This window comes from Exophiala viscosa (assembly GCF_022695815.1).
Source record: "Exophiala viscosa unplaced genomic scaffold EDD37scaffold_2, whole genome shotgun sequence".
Lineage (NCBI taxonomy): Eukaryota > Fungi > Ascomycota > Eurotiomycetes > Chaetothyriales > Herpotrichiellaceae > Exophiala > Exophiala viscosa.
The window spans coordinates 115,373-130,682 of record NW_026944354.1 but is presented as its reverse complement, the minus strand read 5'-3'; the positions used below and the strand labels follow the sequence as shown (position 1 = coordinate 130,682).

Genomic DNA, 15,310 nt, shown 5'->3' with positions numbered 1-15,310 from the left:
GGAGTACATTCCAAGAAATGTAGTGTGCTCCACCCTACGAATATCGCTACTCAGGAGCATTATGTCAACACTTGTGGTTCTTCTCATTCAGAAGAGGTACGAATTCCTTTGCATTTCCAAGATTGTACAGGGTATCTTATCATACACAATAAAGTCACAGAGTCTGCCATGATCTTGGCCGGCAGGTTCTCTTCTCCACTAGTAACCATGCACAAATGACCATGCCGTTTTAGAAGCCGGTTTGGCCTCGTCTCTGCTCTTTTCAGTCCAGAACCTCACGGGAGCAGGTCGGGGCACTTGACTTGGACGACGGCTTGCCTGCTTCAGTGTCTTGACAATCATGTTGGTTGACCTGAGCAGCTCGTGGTAGGGAACAGTCAGACCATTTGGACTGTAGACGCATAACTCGAGAGTGCCGGTCAAGCCTGGTCTAGCATCTGTCCCATCTTTGGGCCCGGCTTGACTTCTTCCGTTGAAATGAAAGCCATTGCTTCGCAAGCTGTCTGCGAAAGCGTTGGCCCATCGGCGCCTCAATCGATTGCGCATAACAGCTTTCGGAACTTTCTTTTGGCTCGTAGCGGCGACAACGCACCATTCAAGTGTGTCGGAGGAGACCTTGGAATACTTGTCTCTCAAGGCATGGATTTTCGGATTGAACCAATCTCTGATTTCGCGCTCATCAATTGTCCTGGGTCGTAGGACTGGGCAGAATCTAGCCCTCAACCCATTAACAGCAGGACCGCGGATGTCTTTGAAAGGAGGGAAGTTTGGCATATCGTGAAGACGGTGGCGCAAAGAGACATAGCGATGTGTACCATCAATGTTATCGATCAGGTAATGTGGTGAAGGAATTTAATGAAGAGTCATGGCTGTGGATAGTCTCGTGTTGAACGCAGGCAATCGTGGAAAAAGTGACTGCGCCCAAACAAAGAAACTTTTGGAGACGTACAGTACTAGTAGTAGGATAATATGAGGACTTTGGTTCAGCCCACTTAAGTTAAGTACTCCAGTCACTCACCACCAAAACGTCACCCGCTGCTTTTTCGCCTTCCTCAACTTCGAGTTTCCACGAGACCAATACCACATCACACATTCAAACCACTCACAACAACGATACGATCACCACCTTCTCACCACCCTCGAAATACTCCATCACACCCAACGCATCGACTTCACAACTGAAAAGACGTCAATATGCCTAAGAATAAGGGAAAGGTGAGTCAAACCAATCTACACACCGCATGCGCTCTCCCACCCCCACCACAGCCCTGTCGAGTGTCGCTCGCAACAAACCGGCATAGACGCGCATCGCTTTCGATTAGACGTCCAATACTGACAGTTACGAACAGGGAGGTAAAAATAGGCGTCGAGGAAAGAACGAGAACGACAACGAAAAGCGAGAATTGACCTTCAAAGAGGAAGGACAAGAGTACGCCCAAGTCATCAAAATGTTGGGCAACGGCCGACTCGAGGCTCTGTGTTTCGACGGCGAAAAGCGTCTAGCACATATCCGAGGCAAACTGCGGAAGAAGGTCTGGATCAACCAGGGCGACATCATCCTACTGTCCCTGCGCGACTATCAAGACGAAAAAGGCGATGTCATCCTAAAATACTCGGCCGACGAAGCCAGATCACTCAAGGCCTACGGCGAATTACCCGAGAACGCAAAGATCAACGAGACAGATACCTACGGTCACGAAGGCGTGGATGACAATGTCGAGTTCGACGAGGACAGAGACAGCGAGTCGGACAAGGAGGTTGATATTGATGATATTTGAGTGAAAAAGTTTTCTCGTTTGTGCCATGGACTGTTGAAGACATTGGGTCAATCATGCGGAAGACCCGACTGGGAGACTGCCTTGCGGGCTTTCACAGACACGACTATTGATGGGAGTTTGGGAGAGGAAATCCAATTGCATGAAAGACTTGCACAATGACATTTCTTCATTTTCTTCCATCGTTGCTCTGCGCAAGTCTGATTGCTGAGCCTGGTCCAGACGGGAAGAAGACCTCTGCATTTGCACCTCCCTGGGCGCCCGGAACGGGAGAGCCTCCATCCCCTGAACTGAATACGACTATTGTATAGTCGATATGTCTGGAGTGCAACTCACACAAGGCAAAGAGGGGCATTTCACCATGTTCCTGCAAAGATGTGATCGTAAGGTCTCAAGTGTAGTAATCGCTTCTAACATGAGCCATGCTCATACACCATATGACAATGTCAAAGATGCCCCAGTCAATGCCACTTAGTGTCCTAGTCCATACCAATCCGATCGTAATGGTATCATGCGCGACAATCCATGGTAAGCCCCATGTCGGCGTCCAAGGTCTCGATCATTGCTCTTCGTCATCAAACACGCTCCTTGTAAAGAACCTGACAATCTGTCTGCCCGACTCTTTACCCACATGAGGATCCAGCTCGTCGAGCGTCATATTCGCCACCTCCAGCACATTCCTGGCCTCAAGGTACAACCGACTCGCATTCTTGTTGTTGACACCAGGAATTGTCCTCAGCAGATCCTGTGGCCCGGTATTGAAAGTCTTCTCGTCTGGATCTTCATCTTCAGCAAGACCCAATTGCACGGCCCTCAATGGATCCGGCTCTTCCTGCTGCTTTTTCAATTCCTCAAAGATTTCGGCCGTCTGGTACGGCGAGCTCGACCAAATGACTTTCAGCCGCGGGAATGCCAGCGTGAGTAAAACAAGTTTACTCTGCAAATCCTTCGTATCCGAGTCTGGCATTTTCAGCGTCGCCACCGAGGTCAAATCCGCGAAGGGGTCAAGCGTGAAGCTCTTGTTCTGGTCGAACTCGATGAGCAAAAAGGGGTACTTGTAGTACTGGAGCATCGTCTCGGCCTGGTTGAACAGCCTTCCATTCTTGAAGGAGGCGATGAGATCGCGTACGGATTTTCGCTCGACGCAAATGTTCGGTGAGAGAACGTAATCTCCAACAGTAAGTTGACAGGGGACAATCTGCATGCTTCGGCCGTGTAACAGACTGGGCAGCGCGGATCGGAATTCTCGCACGTCAACGACGACCGTTGGAGGAGCGGCCGTCGCGGCGAGTCGTCCGCCACCAGCGATTCGAGTATTAACTGTTCGTAAGAATGCTTCTTGCGGATCGATGCTGCCTGCATCAGTGAGTGTGACGGCCATGGAACCCCGTTCTTTGATCAATCTCGTGAAGGCCTCCTTCTCACGCCGTACTGCAGACAAATATCGTTGTTCCTCGACACTGCCGCCATAGTACATGAAATATGCACGCACACTGCGGTCTGAATGGCTCGACCTGTACACTTCGACGCGCCGGATGAAGTCGGTGGACGGCGAGTACATGATAATGTATTTGGGTCGGATCTCTTCAAGCAGTAAATCGTCCTGATCGCCGTCGTATGGGTGCACAACGATCTGATCGTCCGGGCTGTACAACTCGAAAAAGTCTTCGCCGGCGTCTTTCAAGTCGTCGAGGATGACATCCTCTTTCTGGAAAGATTCGGATTCTGTCGGTCGCAATTCCGCGAGGAGACTCGCGACCTGTGCTGCCTTGTCCTCGATGGCAGCAATGGCACCGTTGCTGCTGCGTGACGGGTTGATGCCCATGCTGCCACCACCGCGCATACGCCGCCGCTTGTTGGCGGGTCCTTTGCTGCTCAATCGAGCTGCAGCTGTTCCTCCTTTGATATCGTTGAGAGATTTCTGGTTCTCTTCGAACAGTGAGGCACTGACTTGAGCGAATGTCTTCCTCCAGCCTAGGTATTCGCGTAGTTTCCTTCTTAGCATGAATTCCGCAGAACCCTTCTCTTCTTCTGCTTCAACTTCATGAGGCGCTTGACCGTCATTCATGTCTTGTGGCAAAGGTTTCACGTGCATTGTCTGAAGATAGTCCTTGACCTGGCGACAAGTTCTCTCGTCGTTGCACATGATCAAGACAGTGTCGTTGGAGTCGTCCCGTAGACTCGGGTTGAGGTAGGTGTCGATCTCAATTTCCTGCAAGATTTCGGCGAGGACCGCCCACTTTGGCTGTTCTTCTAGAACCGGGGTGAGTGAATCAGGTAGCTTGGATGCTGGTAGGGCGCCAGTATCTTCTGTCTTGCCCCTGTAGACTCTAGCTTTTGCGGTTTGGAAAATGACGCCAGCAGCATCTGAGAACAGCCAGGGTGACTGATCCTGTCTCATTGAGCCGGGAGGCGGGGCATGTGTGGCATGCACTGTGTCGAGATATTTGAGGAGGGAGACACAGTCGTAGCTCAGTAGTGAGTGCAAGATTGACCGTAAAACTGTAAGATCATTCGCGATCTGCTTCGTTCGCCAGCTGACACGATGCCACACTGGATCAAGCTGTCTCCGTACGACCGCGTCGAAGTTTGTATGCAGTGCAGAGTCCAAAGTCCAATCTTCCATTTCGAGCCCAAGATTGGCCTTTCTGAGTTCGGAGATGCTCATTTCCACACATTCCAATACTGCGGTCTGTATTGCCCGCATTGCGTCAGTCATAGGGATTTCCAGTTCAATCACGTCGGCTTTCTTCTTTCCCTCCAGACTTTGCGCTATCGAAACGTGGAAACGGGGCCACAGAGAGGGTTTTCTCAAAAATAGGTTCCTCATCATGGCCGCCAGAGGCGCATACGATGAGGTCAGGGGTTCAGGCGCGTCGCTAAAGGCTTTGAGGAAACCAATCTTGTTGAACTGTCGAAAGTTGCGTATGATGAAGGCTTCGGTGCTTGTGGCAACGACGCGCTCGGCGTGCAGAACCACTAGCCCAGTCACCGTCTCCGGGTCGAGCAACTTAGAGAGCAAGTCGACGATGAGGATTCGACTAGTGACCGAGACTATGCCGCCTTCCGAGTACATCTTCTCTCGCGCTGCTACAGTCGCCTTGTCGGTTCTGATTACCCGGAGACCTTTGGCGAGCGGACTGCGAGAAATCGCATAGTGCTCAGCGAGCGCCTCTCCGATCCACTCATTCTCGCGGTCTTCTGCTCCCACGACGATGACAAGAGAGTTGCCCGCCGCATCGTACGAGTGGAGTAGGTTGGTGACAATCTTGAGAAGTCCCAGACCTCTGGCGAGAATGACCAGCACATCTTCTGCACGAAGAAGATGGTATATGTCCTGTTGAAATTGCTAGGAGTATGGTCAGCTTCACGTAAGGATCAAGAAGTCAAGACATGAACAGCAGGGTTGTTGTGGCAATTGCAGAACGAGTATTCCTGCAAAAGTGATATAGGGTGATGATGCTGATGAGGCAAATCAGAGAATCAGAGCAGAAGCTCACCAGAGGAAGCGATAGCTTGACCGGCGGCTGAGTAGATGCCGCCGGCATGTTTACATCTCGGCCCAAGTTGTGGTTGAGCGAGAAATGATGATGGACAGATGTGAAGCCTTGACGAAAACATAACTGCGTCATGATGCTCTTTGGTCTGCCGGCTACGGTGAGCTTGGTGAGATTATTGCGCAAATCATAGGCCTGCGGCTTAGAATTGTACTCTCTTCTATTTTCCTATGCTAGAAATCTCAGCTGCAAATAGGCAAAAGATTCTGGTACAGTTATCACTCCAGACTGATCACGCTTATGACACTCTTGGCCACGTCTATGTTGAGATCCCTTGGAGCTTGACGCTCGGTATACTTGGTCTTTATTCCAGTCATACCAGTCGAGTATTGAACACAGCAGTAAACAAACACGTATTAGAGGATCAATATAATGTGCGTATTAGATTAACAACAGCTCGCAGACAACAGTCCTCCCTCATTATCATAAGTTCATTTTTACCCAGTAGCTCAATAACTCCATGTACAAATCATCTGGGGTATCTGTGCATTGTGGGAACAGGCTCATCAAGTTCATATCATCATGTCCAGATCGCATATCGTCGAGTGCTAGCCAATATTACAAGCGCCCAATTTTGTATTGAAACAGGAAAGCAAGCTGTAACCCTTTTCATCTCGGTGTATATTCTGGTTTTCTGAGCTTGCTGACAATCGGTGGTGGACCATCATCATAGTCGGGGTAAGGAGGTCTGGGAGCTCCATTGGATCTGATGGGTGACTGACGGACAGGCATGCTTGGATCGTTGATGGGTGTCTTTGGTGGCCGGGGCGGAGGCTCTGAAGGACTTGATGTGTATGAAGGATTGGTGGGCTGGTACAGGATCTTTTCGTCCCTCCCATCCCGTCCATCTCTTCCATCCCTTCCACGGTAGGGTAATTCGGACGACACCCGGGATGATGTCGACTCGTTTGCTGACACGGAGAACTTGTCCTGCGAGGAGGCGTAATTGTCATTGGGATATGGTGGGTTTCCCGGTACTCTGAGATTCTGAGTCGGCGTCTGTGGAAACGTATCGTCTGCAGGAAGTTCGACTGCATTATCGTGCACAGGTGCCAGATTCGGTGGTGCGGGCAGGTTCTTCTGCCTCGATGACCAGCTTGGCTCCCTGTTGTGTGTCTCTCCTCTCTCGTGTCTTCTTTTCATGATTTCGATCTTTGCCATCTTCATCGCAGCATCTCCCAGCAACCTCTGGGTGTCTTCTTGTCTCAGGTATTTCTGGGTGTTAGTTTGGATCGTCGACACGGCATTCCATTCGTTCATGCCCACTGACCCAACTGCGCTCGTGGCATTGAGCCTGTAGTAGACATCATTCGGGACGCCACGTTTGGCCAGCTCAGTCTTGAGCATCTGCTGATGCGTGACCTCGCAAGCCTCGATTTTGGCAATCAATCGTCGTCTTGCTTCGGCGAACAACCCCATACTACCGCCTAGAAAATCTTCCCACCATTCATGATCTGGGACATTGCTGCCCTCAGGGCGCTTGCCAGTGCCAACGCTGACAAATACGCCGATCTCACGAGCGGGCCATTCGCTAAGGGTTTCTTCAAGAGCTTGTGGTGCAGGATTGTAATTGCCAGCGCCTTCATCCACGAAGACACTTTGGCCGATTCTGATAGGTTTGAAAGCCAGACCGGTGGCACAAGTGGCTCTCCCGGCTTGCCAAATCGTACAGTTGAATTCCGGAGGTGGTTCCCTTCTCGAATCGTATGAACGCAGCAAGATCGAAGATCCGTTCTTGGGTGTGTCCTGGTAGACAGCGGTTACCGCACTGCGATTGTTAGCCCTGCTCTTTTCTGTCCCGATCTAAACTCACGTTTTCGCCCGATTCTCACGTCCGTCGTACAGGCTCGCGTTCGAATTGCCCCAGCCAGGAAATTGTGGAGAGATGAGGGAGTTCCTTGCGCCCGCTGGACTGGTCACTCCAAGCGAGCTATTGCTCTTGACACTCATGGACCTCCTCATGGCAGCATTGCTCGTTGTGCTGATGGGACTTGGGCTGCTGAGGTCGCCGAACTCTATGCCCCCTGATGCTGTGCCGTCATTCCCCTCATCCTCGTAGACAGTGTGGTTCCTGACACATTCTCGAATGGCCTCTTCGAGTTTGGAGGCCTTGAACAATGTATGTTTGTAGGGGATGCCGGCTATGGTCTTGTCTGTCTCAAACACTCTCTTTGTCATCCTGACGTAGACTTCCTTGCACGTTTCAAGGTCCAGGCGCAGCCTTCCCAGCATGATGGCGATCAACCCACCCGTGCCGGTTCCGATGATGAGGTCGAAATAATCGCATGGTTTGGGGATCTCGTCTGTGCGAGGAGGTTTGCCTTCGGACTCGACATAGACTCGGTGCATCAGACCTTGCAGAATGACAAGCATGGAATAACCACGCACGCCGCCGCCATCTGTTGCCTGGATCAGCATTTGTAAACACGGTTTTGTCCGCAGGCGCAGCCTTACCCAGCGAAAGGACGCGCAGTGGAGGCCCCTTCGTGGTGTCCTTCCGTCGCAAATTGTTCTGATCCATGGTTTTCACTCACTGTTTGTACAGACCATCCAAGGCAGCAAGAGGAAAGGTTCAAGTATACTAGGTACGTTGAAAAGCGCGAAGGCTGGATAAATCCAAGTTGGTTAAGCGCCAAGTGAGGTCAAGCCTCTAGAAGTTACGTCGTCGAACTTGTGTTATGGAGGGGCAAACTCTGACTGGTGGGTTGGCTGCCTTTGCAACGGCACCTGCATGAACTGGTAGCCGAGTGTGCCTAAAATTATGTTCTGTAGGTAGTACCCGTACTGGGTGACCCCCCTAGGGCTGGAAAGTGACGCCCATGCGATGGGCAGTGCATGGACTCGTCAACTCTTTTTTATGGGCGCTGGTCAGTCACCCGTACGTTTGATCTAATCGACCTAGGAGGCATACCTAGGTAGTTATTAGGTCAATCACTTCAACTCCGTCCACAACCGCCTGTGGCCGCCTATCTGCACTCCAGTTTAGGTCACCTGTGTCAAACCGACGATGATCAATGATCAACGCCGGGTTCCTGCGTTTCCGAACAGCACGAATACAACCTCGCCACTATCGAAGCTTTTCTATGATTGAGTCTGCTCTATGTATACATGGTGCGTCATTGTACGAACTAGCCAGGGGAATCAAGGTACACGCTCACAGCCTCATCCCAGATGAATCGCCGAAACAGGCTTTATGCTTTACCCATGGTGGCGGTGCATGCAAGGCTCTCGCTAGTTCACTGTCATCCGAAGCCACTCAAGACTCTGAAAGCAACGTCTTTGCCCGTGGCTCAGCTCGAGTCACGGATCATTGCCTCCATCAGTATTGCCAGGCCACACACCTACTATATCTCCGACATGACAGAACAGCAAACAGCGCAGCGTACGTCCCAGGTCGAAGTATTACAGTATGTCTGCTCCTGACGCAGAGCAGGGGCAATACATCACCAATGGTTAATGTTATGAGTTATACAGACACCACTTCAGATAATGTACAGGTTGGCTTCCTTCCCAGCGCCCCACGACAGTAAACTCCCAATATGCTTCAGACCCTACTCTCATTCCTTCGGGTCCCTGATATTTTCGCGCAAAAAGAAATATTGTAGGAAAGACAAAGTCATTGCTGAACACACGATCCAGAAAGGGTATATCCACCTCATCAAACTTCCCCTAGGAATGATTCATTAAAGCGGTGGGGTTCCGTCTCCTTTGAAGGCCGTAAAGTCTCGATATGAACAAATATTCCCTTGTGGTTGTCGTGGTCGCCTGACTTCTCGCTCCCTCGCGATGTTGACGGCATCCGTCTTGTTCATGGCGATGCAGAGAACGAAAACTTCGGCTGGAGTACAGATTGATCAAAACAAGACAACAAACGAGACAAAGACCCTCCCAAATCGGCCGTTTCAATAATTATCGTAAACTCCGTGATCGGACAAAAAGCAATGTAGATAGATGCCGGGAAAAACGCTGCAGTAATGCCACCATATGCAGTAGGACGTTCTTTGTTCAAGATCATAGCTGATTGAGTGTCCAGTTTGGCCGCCTCTACCGGTTTGACGAAAAACTCGAAGAGGTACTGACCGCCGGATAGGACGTCGGAGGGCCGAAAGCCCTGAGGCGGACGTGTTCAAGGATCTTGAGGTCCTTGGCCAGAACCGGTGAGATGTTCTCGTTCTCCTTAAGGATCCTCACTGTCCGGTCGTGTAGCCGTTTCAGAGTGTGTTCGTCCACCAACGAACTGAGAGCTGGGTGAGGTGATTTGTAGGTTGCGTAAAGCACAAGCATGTTTCCAAATTGTCTGCAATCAAAAGTCAGTGTGAACGTGAATAAAGAGTTAGATGCAACTCACGCATGTGCCGTGCCAAAAATGTTGGTGGTTATCAGACGGCGAGGAACCCTGTCGAAAACGGTGGTACTGCGGATGGCAGCATTAATGCATCTTCTCACCCCCGTGAGGAATTTCCTAGTGATACCAGGAAGTACTTCCGTGGAGTCATCTTCGTGGGAAACATTCGACCACCATGGTGATTTGGCCTCGGAGATCGATCCGTAGCCCGCCGGCGACTCTGAAGGGCGTTCTTTCTGAGCGGAAGCAACTAGCAGAGCATAGTGCACAGCTGGTCGCCAGATGATGTACTTGGCTCCGTAGTACTTTCCCCTCAAGCGAGCAACATTGATGTTCGGGCTCTCATGGTCGTCATCGTCCCACCCCCAGTCGCCCAGCATCTTCCTCCAGTCTTCTAGGTTTTCGTCCAGCGCTTGCATCAGAGGCAAAGTGGGTCGCCCGTTCGGGTCTTTGGATCTGCGATACAGAGTCGAATGAATGCTGTTCATCTCTATCCTGAGCTGGATCTGGTACGAATAGAAGCGCAGAATGTCGTTATCCTTGTTCTCCTCGGGGATTTGCTCAAGGGTCACCTTGGTAGGCATCTCTTTGTGCTGTGCGCTCTCAAAGCGGGTGATGCCGCTGAGAGGCAACTCGAGCTCGGCGGCAATGTCACTCTCTAGCTGTAAGCATGACCAGAATGCAAAGTTGATCAAGTTTCGACGGGCCGGCTTCATGGTCCTTTCCTTGTACTCCGTCGACTGGATGAGTATCTGTGCGGCCATGCATGCATTGGTAATGTAGGTATAACTGGGAAGAATGCGTGCCAGTTGACCCATGTACAAGCCCGCAAGGAGATTGGCTTGAATATGCGATACGTCGGTACCACCTGGAAGCTCGCCTAGAATATCAGCAGCTTTTGCAAAGTAAGCTAGTCCGGGTGTGTTATCCATATTCTTCCCCTGCGGATTGGCAGGACTCGAGACTGCGATGGTGTTGGTGGCCCCATTCAGGTTCACCTGGTTGTTAAATGGTGATGGTGGCGCGGACATGGGCATTGGTAGATCGGAATACAGTGCACTGTGGGGAGTGGACGTTCGCATCGTTGTGGTTGTCGCTGGTCCGGGCAGCGGGTCTCTGTGGGAAGTGACCTTTCCCAAAGCCATGACAAGCAGAACAATGGCGTTGGCCACGGAGTGCTCGATCGGCGGTACAGCAGCAGGATATCCACGTGCTTGGCCACGATGGATCCCATGAGTGCCGGTGTTCTGGTCGTCCACAGAATTAGGAGAATCGAGGGTATCGCGCTTTCGCTTCGTCCCAATCGTGGTGGCCGCAGGCTGCGTAGCACGATAATCCCAGCTGTACTTTCTCTTAAATGTGTGAATCATCGTGCGCAAGACCTTGGGTTCAAGGAAGGGATGTAGGATATGGAGGTGTTCCATGAAACTGCGAAAGTAACGGTCGACCGCTTCGGAGTCAAGCATGAGTCCACCATGGGGGCTAACGCCTCCAGGGTGATCGCGAGCCGTGTGACTTTGAGTGGAGGTTACTGGCGCGTGGAATTGTCCGCTGCCCCAGACTCCGTGCGGTGATGAAGAGGCATCCTCGTCCATGCGGCGTCCTTCGGATGAGGTGCTGCCGGCAGGGCTTGGAACGCCTTCGTGGCCATCATGCTTGTCCTCGCCTTCACCGCAACCGTAGAGGCGCAGTAGCCCTCTGCCTGTTTCTTCATCCATGACGTAGGAGGGCGTTATGCCCTTGGGAATCAGGTCCCTGATCGATGGCCAATTGAACAAATTCTGAACAGCCGTGGTATGGTCTGGGGGAAGGGTCAGATTATAGCCGGTCGATTCTGAATTGTCCTTGGAGGAATTCGTCCTCTGTTTCGGGACCCGACTTGCGAGTCGCGCGTCAGAACTATCCTCCCTTTGTAGAGGATATGTATCGGCCTGTTTATGCGCCGTCGTTCTTGTGGTTCGTACGGCATGCACTGCTGCTTCGTCCGACGGATACGCATCCCCAGTGTCCGTTCGGGCAGGGTGCGCCAAATGCGTTGAATTCAGCAGCATCTTGATCTGTTCACCTTGACCTTCCTGGCTGTGCATCAGAGCTGACTGGCTGTCGATCAGAGTTTGTACACTGGCTGTCAAAGCTTCTAGCTTATCGGTAATGGTGATCATCTGCTTCTCGGACTTTTGTGGAGGGACCTCCCTATATGAGCATTTCAGACCATTATCTTTGCAATGTTGACATTCCGGTCGTCCTTCATCACATTTCGCCTTTCTTTGACGGCATGAGTCGCACGCTTGTGCCGCTCGGACTGGCTTGCGTCGTTGAGCTTGCAAATATGGGTCAGAAGCGTAATAAGGACCGGCGGAATAACCACCTGCGGAAGGCGGTGGCCCTGCTGAGGGCGGTCCGTATGGCCCTGGGGGCTGGCCAGACATCATTTCATGGCCCGTCACCACATGAAGAGGCGGATGAAGCGTCCCGTTTGGCTGGCCCTCGGGACCAGAATATGCATGACGAGGTCGATAGTCCGGAGGAGGCTGAGGATAGTACGAAGTTTCGTGAGGAGTACTCACAGGTTGGTATGGAGGATGTTGGATGTCGCCAGGAGATCTCGAAGGGCCTGAGACACTGGATGGGCGTGCGTAGGCCGACTCAGGAGGGTAACCAGGCGTTTCTCTGCCTCCTGGAGGCGGTGGTGGAGGAGGAGGATATGAGTGAGGCGGTGGCGGATAGGAATGCTGATGACCCAGATCTGGAGGCGGCGGTCGATGGTCAGAAGGTTCGCTGTAAGGCGAAGGGGCCGGATTCCACCCCGGCGCCGGGGGAGGCATACCTGCAGCGTGTGGTGGAGGATAATTGTGTAACGTAGGGGTCTCGGCTGGCGGCATACGGTGGACTGAAGATGGTGGTCCTGGAGGATAGGGATTGGATCGTTCGTGCTTGACTTCCACGTCACCGATATCATCCATCTTCAACCTCAGATCCTATGTCCAACGATCGAGCCTGTACCTCCCACGTCTCTATACCCAATGGAACGTGGTACAACAAAGGCGGCATGACCTATGCACGAAAGACCACGATTGCTGGGCACTCAACAGGAAGGCTCATGGCAAATCGTTATGCTACGGATTCGCCCGGCTGCATGGAATTCCTGTTGTTGCACTTTGCGCGTCTTGTGCAGGTAGGCTGCAGGGAGGTCCAGTTGCCAACGGCTGCCAACAACTTTGATGGTTGGTTGATTGGTGAGAAAATATGGAATACCACGCGGCGCAACTGGGCGGGTTTTTGCTGGTTTTTCCTGTTGCGAGGGAAAACTGTGACTAGCGGCAAACCACCGCAGGGACGCAGCGCAATCGCAAGTTCCAAAAGTGTTGACAAGCTGAGGCAGACTCGATCTCAATCCGACCGCTTGTTGATTAGCTGAACGTCGTCAGGATGACGGTGGGAGTCGGTTTAGAGGGGCGCAAAGCAAACAAAACAACCGCCCAAAAAATAGCAAATTCAGAACCCAAAAGCCCTCCAAATTCCGAGATCCGAGATATTGCTTTAGGTGAATCCGAGATGATAGCAAAGATGGTTGTGGGAGCTTTGAAGTATGGTCTGGATGGTAATGCGAATCCAGATTTACAGCGTCACCATCCGCGCAAACTGAATTTCGGGTCTGTATTGTTTGGGTTGAAATTGTCGCGGAGAGAAACAGAGCTGTGTCGTGGAATAGGGTTTTTGGGCAGCAACCGAGTCTGGATCGCTCTCCAGGCCCTGATACTCGAAGTGATAGTCGTGATGTTGGGGATCTATTGTCGCGAAGCCGTTGGTGAGAGTGGTGGAGAAAGACCCGATCTGCTGATCCGGAGATACTAAGGACGCTGCCTGAAGTAGTAAACCACTACTGGCGAAAGAGAAACTGATCGGAGCAGTGATGTGAACAAGGCGAGGCGAAGTTGAAGAAATGGAAACGAAAAAGATGTTTTGAATGTCGATCATCAAACCAAGTCGCAGGAAAGGGTCTTGTTTCCTTGGGCGATGATGCTTGGGCGATGATGGAGGTGGATGGACGGTGATAACTGCTAAGCTGATGCTGCAGTTGTGAAAGAAGGTCAAGTCCGTCGGCAACCGGCTACCAGGAGCAAAACTGGTGCTCTAGGGTCTAAATCAAGTACCATTGGCGCATCAAAGGAAGAGGACTAAGAGGGTGGGTGGATTGGGCCTTGCTGGTGCGATGGTTGTGGGGTTGTTGTTATAGACCCATGTTCCGTGAGTGAGGCGTCAAGGTGGGAAGCCAAATACGAGATTCCAGAAAAGTGAGAAAAGCCTCCTTGTTAGAAAAGAGGAGTGGATGGCTACCTTAGTTATTATTTAGTGCCCTTGGGCCTTAGCCACTGCAAGTGCCAAGTGGCCCCCGAAAAAAGGTACCCTGGGCGGCGTCGTTAAGTTAGATGGGGTGGGCAGTGGCACTCGAAAAGATACCCGGCAATGCGGTACCCAGTCAAGCCAGGAGCGGCGGACAGACCGGGTAGAGGTCGGAGAGCAACTGTGGTAAGAGGTGCCTAACCTTGGGGGTTAGTGGTGAAGCAGCAGTGGATCTCGGACTCTGGCCTTGACCCTCAAGGCGAAGGAAGAGACGATGGTCCAAGCAAAGAAGGAGAAGGCGAAGTTGCAGGCGTAGGCGAGGCCACATGAGGGTCCTGGTACGGAGACGAAGTTACTGCAACTCTGGTTAAAATGAAAGGATCTGTTGACAGTTTACTTAGGTCACAAGGTTCTCTCACCGACCATGATGATGAGGCAAGAATTGCTGTAGAAGGTGGACCACTGACTTACACAGTATTTGGGTGATGTTTCAGACGGTCAGATGGCCGATGGTCTATGCATTCATCCGCTACTCTTTCGCCTCTCTGCTCCACATGGATAACGTTAGTCAGGGAGGTACAAGTAGAAAGTACTCTCGTACCCAGAGAGCGACAAGCAAACCGGTTGTTGTAACAGAGATTCATTTCAAAAGTGGTAACTCGTACAATTGTCCGCTACAGTATCACCACTGATCATTTGATGAGATGGTCCAAGTGTCCATACTAGGGAACAGGGAAGGAAGGCTCGGAAAGAGCCATAGCCACCCATTTCCTTATTAAAGTCAAGCTTGAAGCTGTTGACTCGAGAATGTCGACGACCGAAAAATGGGGTACCGACCGAGCGTAACCCCTACAGCCCTGGGCCCCCTCGGGCCACGGGCCAGCCAGAGTTGAGTTCCAGAGGTACGTACCTCTTACAGCCTCTGACTCGTACATCTTAAGCCAAACTCTCCTGCTCCGTCCAGTTGGTTCAGCTCCACAAGATATGAGGAATTAGGGACGAGAAGAGATCGAAAGTGAAAAAAGAGGGGGTGCTTTGTTCACTGGAGCATCAGCAGCACCTCATCAATTGGACCTTGGAAGTTTCATTTGTCAAAGGTATACCACCGTTATGGTCTCCGAGCGCTCTCCCTCCCTCTGGATCCCAAAAGTGGGAGCAAATGAATAATGGAGCATCTCAGTCGCGTTGAGCGATTGGCCTTGGGTAAATTCGGAAGCGAAAGCCTCTGACCCCCATGTCACGCTACCCAAACGTCAGTCAAAAAATCAACCACCAACAGTTACGGAACA

At 51.6% G+C, this 15,310-nt stretch overlaps 5 protein-coding genes across 5 annotated transcripts; 1 reads left to right on the top strand and 4 right to left on the bottom strand.

The window, feature by feature from the left end:
- Nucleotides 1-70: 70 nt before the first annotated feature.
- Nucleotides 71-956, bottom strand: EDD37DRAFT_619930 (uncharacterized protein). The gene has a single exon (XM_062815885.1). The coding sequence runs from the start codon at nucleotides 772-774 to the stop codon at nucleotides 199-201; it is 576 nt and encodes a 191-aa protein (XP_062672448.1). The 5' UTR covers nucleotides 775-956; the 3' UTR covers nucleotides 71-198.
- A 44-nt stretch (nucleotides 957-1,000) lies between these two features.
- EDD37DRAFT_219357 (translation initiation factor eIF-1A) lies at nucleotides 1,001-1,804 on the top strand. The gene is made up of 2 exons (XM_062810395.1): nucleotides 1,001-1,215; nucleotides 1,350-1,804. Exons 1-2 carry the CDS (start codon nucleotides 1,195-1,197, stop codon nucleotides 1,776-1,778), a joined length of 450 nt encoding a protein of 149 aa, XP_062672447.1. The 5' UTR covers nucleotides 1,001-1,194; the 3' UTR covers nucleotides 1,779-1,804.
- A 530-nt stretch (nucleotides 1,805-2,334) lies between these two features.
- Nucleotides 2,335-5,323, bottom strand: EDD37DRAFT_559825 (DNA excision repair protein ERCC-4; the record flags this gene model as incomplete). Its single annotated transcript, XM_062813818.1, has 2 exons — nucleotides 2,335-5,124; nucleotides 5,276-5,323. The coding sequence occupies 2 exons, from the start codon at nucleotides 5,321-5,323 to the stop codon at nucleotides 2,335-2,337; spliced, it is 2,838 nt and encodes a 945-aa protein (XP_062672446.1).
- Nucleotides 5,324-5,540: 217 nt separating this feature from the next.
- Nucleotides 5,541-8,211, bottom strand: EDD37DRAFT_219314 (acyl transferase/acyl hydrolase/lysophospholipase). The gene is made up of 3 exons (XM_062810394.1): nucleotides 7,787-8,211; nucleotides 7,146-7,731; nucleotides 5,541-7,100 (listed from the first exon to the last, which is right to left on the bottom strand). The coding sequence occupies exons 1-3, from the start codon at nucleotides 7,851-7,853 to the stop codon at nucleotides 5,942-5,944; spliced, it is 1,812 nt and encodes a 603-aa protein (XP_062672445.1). The 5' UTR covers nucleotides 7,854-8,211; the 3' UTR covers nucleotides 5,541-5,941.
- A 908-nt stretch (nucleotides 8,212-9,119) lies between these two features.
- EDD37DRAFT_219230 (uncharacterized protein) lies at nucleotides 9,120-12,873 on the bottom strand. The gene is made up of 2 exons (XM_062810393.1): nucleotides 9,681-12,873; nucleotides 9,120-9,629 (listed from the first exon to the last, which is right to left on the bottom strand). The coding sequence occupies exons 1-2, from the start codon at nucleotides 12,638-12,640 to the stop codon at nucleotides 9,377-9,379; spliced, it is 3,213 nt and encodes a 1,070-aa protein (XP_062672444.1). The 5' UTR covers nucleotides 12,641-12,873; the 3' UTR covers nucleotides 9,120-9,376.
- Between the last annotated feature and the right edge of the window lie 2,437 nt (nucleotides 12,874-15,310).